At 35.8% G+C, this 10,677-nt stretch overlaps 2 protein-coding genes and 1 long non-coding RNA gene across 4 annotated transcripts in view; 2 read left to right on the forward strand and 1 right to left on the reverse strand.

Moving 5' to 3' along the window:
- Positions 1–1,579, forward strand: part of rcbtb2 (regulator of chromosome condensation (RCC1) and BTB (POZ) domain containing protein 2) — a 36,308-nt gene extending 34,729 nt beyond the window's left edge. The window contains exon 12 of one of the 2 annotated variants that reach the window (XM_039660111.2): positions 1,065–1,579. In XM_039660111.2, the coding sequence (XP_039516045.2) occupies positions 1,065–1,205 (141 nt within the window). In that variant the 3' untranslated portion in view covers positions 1,206–1,579. Of the gene's footprint in view, positions 1–1,007 lie in introns of both variants that reach the window. The other variant, XM_039660112.2, reaches the window with a different exon arrangement.
- Positions 1,103–3,945, reverse strand: LOC148973314 (uncharacterized). The gene is made up of 2 exons (XR_016146821.1): positions 3,349–3,945; positions 1,103–3,229 (listed from the first exon to the last, which is right to left on the reverse strand). It is a non-coding gene; the product is annotated as an uncharacterized LOC148973314 (long non-coding RNA).
- Positions 3,946–6,992: 3,047 nt separating this feature from the next.
- LOC120470567 (serine/threonine-protein kinase pim-2) lies at positions 6,993–9,682 on the forward strand. The gene is made up of 8 exons (XM_039660138.2): positions 6,993–7,484; positions 7,905–8,087; positions 8,178–8,272; positions 8,468–8,518; positions 8,604–8,982; positions 9,074–9,250; positions 9,403–9,491; positions 9,594–9,682. Exons 1-7 carry the CDS (start codon positions 7,181–7,183, stop codon positions 9,489–9,491), a joined length of 1,278 nt encoding a protein of 425 aa, XP_039516072.2. The 5' UTR covers positions 6,993–7,180; the 3' UTR covers positions 9,594–9,682.
- The last annotated feature ends 995 nt before the right edge of the window (positions 9,683–10,677 follow it).

Raw genomic sequence — 10,677 nt, forward strand, 5'->3', positions numbered from 1 at the left:
TCATTTCATGAAAAGAGGCTCGCGGGAGCATGTAGACGTCACATCCTTTTGATTTTCCTGCCGAGTCCTTCACATAAAAATCTGTCTACAGGCTTGCATAGAGAACCTTGGAAGTCAGGAAGGTTTTGTTTTTTGAGATTCGTTAAAAGCTGGTCAAACATTGGCAATAAAAAAGTGATTAATACATGAAAAATTGTACATATAGCCCCTTTAAGGGGAAAAAATGTATTCTCATCATTTACACACCCCCATCAAAACTATTGTTAGGATTTACTAACACAGATGTGAAATTTATTTGATGAGAGATTTTAAATGAATCATGCTAGGTGATTAACTAAGGTTTGCACCTGTCAATTTATTGGTATTATTTATCGCCCAAATAATTTGCTAATTTGCGCTGCTCTTGGTAGATTGTGTTGGTCATTATGGAAATGATCCGGCTGCGTCTTTTTCAGTTGAACTTTCCACTCCTATACGCTCTTTTTTCACGCTAAGTTGCCCTGCGCTGTAAAACCCAACAAGTTAAGCTAACTCATTTCATTTGAGGAAACTGATTGCCTCAATTCATTTAAGTTCATAAAACTTAACTCTCTCAGTACTCTGAAACTTATTTTATTCGAGTTCACTAAAACAGTAATATTTCTTAAAACATAATTACACTGCTTTTAATACTGTATATAACTGAAACTTCACAGTGAAATGACAAACTTTAAATGAACTTGCAGTTACTTTAATAAATCTGTCCCTATATGTTCGGAGCTTACGCTAAAGTTATGCGCAATACTCCCAATTCCAGGCGGAAATTAAGGCCCTGAAATGATCAATACAATATTCCCATGAAAAAAATATCACAACACTAAGCTGTATCGTTTGTTTCCGCCTATGATAACTGTAAGTTAGCACATCTATGAGGTCTAAAAATATTGTCTAGGTAGACAGCTCGCTTGGTTTTGGAACAGAGCCCTAAACATGTACATATATTTGCGGTTTCATATATTATTCTGTAGGTCTTTGGTGGTGGTTCTCTTTCTCATTGAATCAGTCCGTCCGCTCTTCATGTGCAGGATCTGGAAGAGTTCTGTTTCAAGTTTTGCGTTAACCACCTGACGGCCATCACTCAGACGCAGGCCTTCGCCGACATGGACCACGATCTGCTGAAGAATTTCATCAGCAAAGCCAGCCGCTACGGGGCCTTCAAAAACTGAGTCTAGGCCGGTCTTCTGCTCGGGCTCTGCTGCATCCACGCAGGTTCTCTCAAACGCCTCAGATCTGGAAAGAGTTAAGCCAAATTCTGGTGGTTTGAGCGTGAAGAAGTGGGAAGCCACTGCACTGGTGGTCCCAGTGCCTTTAAATTACACCCCCATCTGAAGCCCTACATAAGCGGAAGAATTCAAGACGCGGCGTCTCTGGATTCAAAGGGATGAGACGAGTTTAAACAGATTGTAATGGAATAGCTAAACAAACAAACACCTCTGAGGTGCTTTACGAGCAAGGGAAGCAAAAGGGAAGAACCATCTCATGATGGAGAAAGAGTCGCTTTTCTGTTACTGAATTATTGTTTTGGGTCAAGTTCACCAAATCCATCTCTTATCGTCACGATGGCCTTTATAAAGCGGGCCGAGAGCTGAACCTCCTGTGGGGGTTCAAAGATAAAGCTGTGTCGTAGGATATCATAATTTCATTTCTTTTTCTGGCATTAGAAGTAACTTAACACAGTAATATATGTCATATAAGAGCGGTATAGCGTTTTTTTTTTAGGCACCAATTTCATTTACAGATTCAACTAATGTCATTTATGTTGTTTTTTTTACTGACAGTCACGTTACTTTTGATATCTTTGCACTCTTTCTGTGTAACAGTGTTATTTTGAATAGGGCAATGTCTGTGTTTCTGTGCAGTCATATTTTTACAAGAGGGAATCTTGCAAAATCTGTCAAGAAAATGACCAAACCTTACTTAACCTCCCCCCGCATAAAGTAAAGATTCATTTTAAAATCATTTCCACTGAATTCGATAAATTGGAGTGAAATGTGAGCAGGACGTTTCTTCATAGCATCCGCACATCTTGCACTGCTATTGTTGGGAAACGGTGCCGTCTGGTGGTGGTGATGCAAATCTAATCATGTGCCCATATTCAATTTATGCTGACAGCTAAAGATTTTCTTGTGTCCACAGTGAATCCAAACTCCTTTCAGATATGTTTTATCATCACTCGTCATGGCATCAGCCAACCAACCAACCAAATCTTGAAATAGCACTTGCTACACCAAGCATGTTTAAATCCAAGGGTTTACAGGAAGTTAAAAGGTGTTAGTCAAGCAAGGTGCACACTCCATGTGTTCTTGATGGTAAGTTGTTACAGTCTGTTCATATTTGTTTACACACGGTCAGGGGTTTCTGTTCTGTTGTGGATGCATGATTTCCTTCTTTTGTAACCCCTTCACTGAGGGTCAGGACTGCTAACCCTGCCCGATTGCCAAGAGAGGGTCTGTTAAATGTTCCCCAGTTGAATAATCTCTGTTTTAAGATGATACCAAACTCCTTCTAAGCAAATAACATACAGCACTTTGAATATTTAAATAAATGTCCATTATGTTGATACTGATGTGCTACATAACTGTTTTGCAAAAGGTCTAATTACAAATATAATATTGTAATACAAATATTTTACTTGTTTCTTTTTTCCCTTTTTTTGTAAGGTATAATATATTCATTAATTTGCCATTACATTATATATATATATATATATATATATATATATATATATATATATAATTTATTTAAATACATTTTATGTTTTTATTGAACACTAAAATGACAACTATAAAGTTTTAAAGGTAGAGTATGTTTTTTTGACTGTACTAAAGGATAAAAATACTATAATATGATTGCAGATATTTAAGAAATATGCTCAGTTCAAATACTTGTTTCTCCATAAAACAAAAAAAATTATTCTACTGTGAAATGTGAATTCTGTGTTGAATGTCTGTTTTTATTTTGGTCTGTTCAATAATATTTAACATTTTGACTGCTGTACCCATTTCAACCACTAGCTGTCAACATTACATACTGCACCTTTAAAGGGATCGTTCACTTTGAAATTAATTTTTGGTATGTTTTAGCTTACCTCAAGGGCATCCAAGATGTAGGTGTGTTTGTTTCCACAGTATTTTCAATTTTGATATTTTTAGGTCGAGACGTCCTTGTCTGTCAGTCATATAATGGAGGTCTATGAAGTCCAAATTAAACATGATTTAATGACTCGTAAATATAAGTACACATTGATGGCCTAAGACACAAAACGAGCGGTTTGTGTGAGAAAATGCACAGTATTTATATCGTTTTTACCTCGTGTAACCACAGCCATGTCCGACTGATCTGATGGCACAGGCGCTTCGGTCTGATCGCTTGCGCGAATCGTCTTCCATTGCGACTTCTTGTATATCTGAAAGGTAAAACTTCCAAAATCTCTGTGTAAACAATGAGTGATGAACTTCCGTTTTTGCAGTCGCTCTGTTTATTTCTATGGCATCGCTGTCGAGGAGTAATTAGCTGGTGAAGTGGATTTACTTATTGTAGAGTTAACAAAAGTTATCATGAGCATTGTAATGTTTATCATAAGCATTGTAAAGCAGATGTCTTAACAAATGGCAAACGGGAATTTTTTTACGAGCAGTTCATTCATACCTATGCAAGATCGCTGTCAAAAGACAATGAGCGCAGCGCTGAAAAGGGGTGGGGCTACATAAGGTCTATAGCACTTATCTTTGTCAAATGGTGCAATGTAGAACCATAAGAGGTGCCATAGAGCACCTTAACCACCCCAGAGAACCAAACTGGGTTTAACAGGTTCTTTAAATGGGAGTGGTGCTATATAGCACCATGACCACCGCAAAGAACCCCGGATGAACCGCTGAAGACGGCTTGGGATGAGACGTGGCTGAAAATTATTGATGGAATCAGTTACATTTAAAAAAAAAAAAATCAGTGATACTAAATTAAAGAGTTTGCCACAGTTATGGATGCTATTCAATCTGGCATACTCATGCTGTTCAAAAATAATGCTCTCTCTTTGGGTTCATTATCTTTGTCTGAACCTGTCAACACTCCTATTGATATGTTTCACTGAAAAAAGGGAAGAAATTAAGAAGTAAGAGCTTTATTCCTTGAACATTATTTCTGCCCCTCCTGGAATCTCATATTGGAATGTTTTTTTGATCATTTAAATTGGCAAAAATATGGTCCATACAACAAAAGTTTCACCTCATAAAAAAGTAAAAGAAACATCCTTTAAATTGATTCATATTTACCAGTTAAAAATTTCCTTAGGAAATAATTCAGATCTGATTTTGACACTAATTGTTCTTTCTGTCGGAATGACAATGAAACTCTTTACTTGTTTTGTTCATGCAATTTAACTCGGCAACTTTGGAAAGATGTTAGTGGGTTTATCTCAAGCAATATCTTGCAGAATTTCTCAATGAATCCCAAAACTAGTTATTTTGGGATTTTTTTTAAGCTGATTCAAATGCCTGCTTTATAGTAAATCTAATTATTTTCCTATGTAGATTTTATATTCACAAATTAAAATTTTAAACCTTTTTTTTTTTTTGGTGTTCTTGCATGAGATAAAACATCTCTTAATAACCCAAAAGCAAACATTTGTATCAAAAATTGTAAGACCTACAAACTTTTTACTTGTATTAGACATTCTCTGATAAAACTGTAAAAAAAAATATGAATGCTGAGGCTTTTTGTGATTTATCGCATTGTTTTTCATGATAAATGGATGTGTGGTGCGAGGAGCACTTATCGTGTCTTTCAATATACATACAATAGCAAAATAATTATTCATATATTTATATTGTTTAATACACAACAGAAAACTTTGGTTGGCTATTATCTTGCTGCTGCAGTAGCTGCTACATTTAGTAGCCTAAAAGCCTATAATTTTATAAAACTTCACTATGTTAACATTCTACAAAAAATATTTAGCAGACAACATTCTTAACATTTACATTAACAACAGCAGTATATATATATATATATATATATATATATATATATATATTGTAATAAACTTGTAGGCTACAACATAACTATACAATGTTTGTTTAGCCGTTTTTAGGTATTTAAGAAATTGTAAAGTAATTAGATTCAGGTGTAATTCTATAAGCATGAGAATACCATAACATTGTAATATTAAGAGGAAACAGTAACCATTCGGGGTCAACTCCGCTCCAAAAGTTTTGAAGGCATTGAGACATACATCAATGATCTTTTGATCTGGGGAGAAACAAAAGCTGGTGTACTCACTTTTGTGAGTGACTGTATTTGAGTTTATATTAAGTTTAAATCATAAAAAAATACAAGCCCGACTAAGGTTTGCGACAGGCTACATTTGTAAGTTGTACATTTTTAAGTTCAATTGTATGTTCCCATAAATGTCAAAAAATCTTAAGCGCGCTCCCTCAATTCCCACTGACTAACCTTTATCATATCTTAAAAATAGCTAAGATTGATCTAAATTTTAAAAAAAGGTGTCTTTAGGAATTAGTAATAAACTGTTTTAAACAAGTTAAACTACTTTTAGAAAATATACAAATAAAAATGTTTTACTGGGTCATTTTTTTTTTTCTTTTTTGGTGAAATTGATTCACATGATCTATGTTGCCCTCTCCTGGTGACACCAACAGGGCATTCTTACAGCACATCTCAAAGTGCTTTATTTTCTCCAAAATAAAACTTTTAACCTTAGCCTACATTTATAATTAAGGCAATTAAATTGCGTAAATTAAACGCAATTTATTAAAATAAATTAAAATAAATACAAAAATTAAACATTTTTTTTTTTTAGGAAAATGAATATTTATCAACAAATTTATCAACAACCCAATGCACAAAGTAAAAGTGAAAATCTGTAATTCAAAAGAACAGAGCCATAAAAAGATTGTGTAAAGTCACACACCCCTCACTGTTTGCACTTAGGCCTATCTGTAATTCCAGTTTGAGATATCTACAATCTAATTCAAAACTTAAGTTCAAGATATCTTTAATTAACCTCAGTTCAAGATATCTACATGTTCCTTTTCAGATAGGCCTATCCTAAATTGAGTTTTGCCTACTCTTTGCTCTGTCATGTTTTTCATGATAAAATGGATGTGTGGTGCGAGCAGCTTTTATCGTGTCTTTGAATATACATACAATAGCAAAATAAATATTTGAAGAGTTCAGATGCAAAAGCCTCTAAATGCCATTTGAAATTTTCTTCTTGAATGATGATTTTTATCAAACTTGTATATTTAAGTTCAGTAATTTCACTTAAATAACAATTAATAGGTAATTATCATCGCCATTTAAGTGAAATTACTGAACTTAAATATGCAAGTTTGATAAAAATCATCATTAAAGAAGAAAATTTCAAATGGCATATAGAGGCTTTTGCATCTGAACTCTTTATTTATATTTATATCCTTAAATATAGTCTACAACAGAAAACTTTGTTTGGGAAATATCTTGCTGCTGCTACTACGCTAAGTAAAAGCCTATAATTTTATAAAACATCCCTAAATGTTAACATTTTCTACAAAATGTGTTTAGCAGACAACATTCTTATTTTTAATAAACATGTGTACTACATAACTAGGCTAGGCTACACTGTTTAAACTATTTAGCTGTTTTAGAAGTTGGCCACTTAATAAAATAATTGAAATCAGTGTGAAATGTGTGAGTCTGCTATAGGCTGCTACGAAGTAAATGCCTATAATTTTAGAAAACTTCACTACAAATGTTAATATTTTTTACTAAATGATTTTATCAGACAACATTCCTTATGTATTTCTTTAATAAACATGTGTAACATAACAATGTTTCAAACTATTTAGCCGTTTTTAGGTAGGCTATTTGATTAGAACTTTACATTTAAGAAACTGTAAAGTGATTAGATTCAGATGTAATTCTATAAGCATGAGAATACCATAATGTTGTAATATTAAGAGGAAACAGTACAGAAAATAACAGACATGTTTCCCTCAGACCAGAGCCGCTATGACGTCATAGAGAGTTGATGATTTTTAGAACGTTCGCGCGCTTTGTTAAAGCCGTGTAACTCTCCAACTCTTCACTCATTTACTGAGTTTGCAGCTGATTTAGTGTGATTGATACACAACAGCGATTCATCATGGGACAGAGGAGTACACGAGTACAAGCGTTTACGGATAGCGAGCAGGTTCACGACCTCCATCACCGTGACCCCTCACCGTCAAACCATCTTCCCCATCGGCCTGACGAGGAGAAGCCCGAGGGAGAGAGAGACCAGCGTCCCATCTCGCGTCTGAAGAGGAAGATGAAGAAGAAGATGAAGAAAGCGCCGGGCGACTTCAACTTCTTCAAGTGTCTCTCTTTCAGACGCAAAAACACGAGCTCGGATCAGGATGAGATCATGAAGGATCAAGAGACGGAAACACCCAGGAGAAGTACCGACGGTAAATGACAACCATGTTATGAGAATATTATCATGAAAAACTGGAAAAGTGTGCCTACATTATTTTCCTACTCCTACATGAAAAAGTCACTTCATAATGTACACCTGTTAAATGAGTAACGGGAACTTCTGCCCCCTGTAGGATGGTTTTAAAAACAAAGACTTTTTAACTTTCTTTCAATAATAAATTAATTAAGAAACCTCAAAAGTGTAAAATTGTGAATTAAAATAATAAAATTAATTAATAAAATTAATTATAAAATAATGTGAATTAGTAAAATTAATATTATACTTTGCACTTGTGCACTTTGCACAAATCAATAGGTGAACAATTAGTAATTGACTCTAATATCAAAGAGCTTCTCTTCCTTATAAATCAGTATTGTTTTAGCTGCTCAACTGCTTATATTCTCCTGTTTAGATGAAAATCCTCCACAGTCCATCTCTAGATCTGGAGAGGTCATTGATCTGAGGGAACCTCCTGTCGATGATCCTGAAGTCCTTCCCGCCGCCGAGCTTCAAACTCCAGTCCTCGACGCTCCAGTCCGTCTGACAGCGGGTGAAACGTCTCCTCTCCGTCACCTGGAGAACATGAGACCTGAGGGTGAGTTTCCTGCCACAGTCCCCAACGATAATCTCACAATATCTGCAAAGCACCACTAAACCTCGTCTCCTTCTCTTCCTCTTTTAACAGACGACATCTGCAGCCGATATTCATTCGGCCGTAAGCTGGGGGAAGGGGGATTTGGTGCCGTCTACGAAGGCACTCGTTTGGCGGATAACAAGCTGGTTTGACTTTTTTTATTTTTATTAATAGTTTAGCAAATTCTTTGATATCTCACTTTATCCTAAGCAAGACATCTTACTGTATCATCTGTTCACTATAATTAAGGGCTCTTCTTGACCCGTTGGGATTTCAATTCTTGCTTGGACGTTATGATATGATCTCTACACACATTCATTGCTTTTTGTTTTGTCCATCAGGTGGCGGTGAAGTTCATCCAGAAGACAGAAGACATGGAGTGCATCAGCATTGTGAGTAAAAGTGATTTGATCAGCAGACAAACTGAGTTAAATCCCTATTTTAAAGCATCTGACATCATATGTGCCTTTCTTCCAGCCTGATCATCCCGAACCCCTTCCCAAAGAAGTGGCTCTGACGATCCTGGCCAGTAGCAAAGGTCCAGCGATGGACATCATCAAGCTTCTGGACTGGCAGGACCAGGAGGACTTCTGCGTCATGGTCCTCGAGCGTTTCTCCGACTGCATAGATGTGTTCGACTTCGTGGCACACAGCGGCGGCCGCATCGAGGAGAAGACCGCGCGGCACATCATGTGGTCGGCAACACTAGCCGCTGATGCGTGCTGTCGCCGCGGAGTTTACCATGGCGACATCAAACTGGAGAACCTGCTGATAAACGTCAGGAGCCGCGACGTCACACTCATCGACTTTGGATGCGGCGAACTCCTGACAGAATCTCCCTACACGAGTTTCTCTGGTGTGTATCAGTTCTCAGAGCTCTTGTGAATCATTAACTCAACACTGCTGTGGTAGAGACTCACACATCTGACAAACACTCTTTCCTCCAGGCACAGATTTGTACTGCCCTCCCGAGTACAGAATGAAGGGCGAGTTTCACGGGAAGCCGGCCACGGTCTGGACTCTGGGGATCCTGTTGTTCAGAATGGTGTGTGGACACTTTCCAGATACTGCCGACTTGTACAGGACCAATATGAAGATCTGGTACAAATCCAGCTTGACAGAAGGTGATTTGTTTATTACTTCAATACAATTCTAATCCAAACTTCATAGGCTTTATAGGAGTTTGCTGTGTAGAGAATGCAGGAATTTGACCTGAAGATCTCACAGCGTAGAATAATGACAGTAATAATCAGACGTCTCTCCATCTTTCTCACAGACTGCTGTGATTTGATCTGCTCACTTCTGCAGCAGAAGCCAGAGCGTCGGCTTGATCTGCACAGGATTATTCAGCACAACTGGTTTTAGGTACTGAGCCATGAGCTAAACATATTGAAGATGGATTTTGCAAACCTCACCTGTTCTAAGTGGGATGAATTTAGCAGCCTTATTTCTGTGTTTTTGTTCCAGGTGGAAAACCGGTCACAGTGTCGTCTCTTCAGGAGATCTCTTTCCGAATGATGAAAAAATCCAACAAAAGCAAGAATGCAGCTGTAGATGTCTTTAATAGATTTTTGTCATGACACAATATTTAGGACAACGACTAATATTGCACAGCTAAACCACTAGATGGCACAAAATTTGCAGTATAAAATATGATATTAATCACACAATAAAATGTATCTATTGTGCTGCCATAATACATTTGTATGGGATCTCTTTCAAAGATTCCAGATTCTGTCATTTTTTTATATTTATTTTAATACATATTTATTAAACAAAAAATGAATATCCTTTATTTATTCAAATAAACAGAAAATCGTACAAACTTTGCTGAAGTGATTGTTTTGGAAAAGTATTAGATATTATGTGAAACATATTACTGAAACTACAATGTTCAATTAAAATATAGGATATATAGTTATTTTATATAACAATCTTATTAAATTAACGTTCCACTGTGTAACAGCAAATCTTTTTCAGTGCAGCTACATATTAATGAATGAATGAAAACTTTATTGAACAATAACAGTCAACAGGAAGTGATCAAAAGGATAAAAACATTAAAAAGACCAAAGTCTTGTTTCCATTGTGGTCATTAAGATGGAAGATGAGTATCAGTACATGGACTAAAAACATCGAGGACAATGAAGAAAAAGGGCATAAAAAATACAAACAAATAAAACAGATTAATACAAGAAAAAGAATGAAACAAGAGCAAAATTCCCAGATAGACAAACAGACAATACAGTATTCCTACTACTTCAAGGATTTCTATTTCCTTTTATATAGGTTTAAGAACCAATTTTTTTTATTGAAGATTTAAAATGATATTAGGAAGAGCTCAACAGTTTAAGGTTTAAAGGTGAACCATTCCACAGCATTCAGAGAATGTTTACGCCTACATTTAAACATCATAATATTTAACATTTGAATTCGTCTAATATCTAAAGTAAAAAGACAAATCTGCATTTAATGTAGGCTATATTATATGCTTTTTTCCACCAAAAAAAAAAGATTTAAACGAGTTAAAATTCTGTACAACTTGATGCTT

This window comes from Pimephales promelas, chromosome 16, assembly GCF_988280905.1.
Source record: "Pimephales promelas chromosome 16, fPimPro1.hap1.1, whole genome shotgun sequence".
NCBI lineage: Eukaryota > Metazoa > Chordata > Actinopteri > Cypriniformes > Leuciscidae > Pimephales > Pimephales promelas.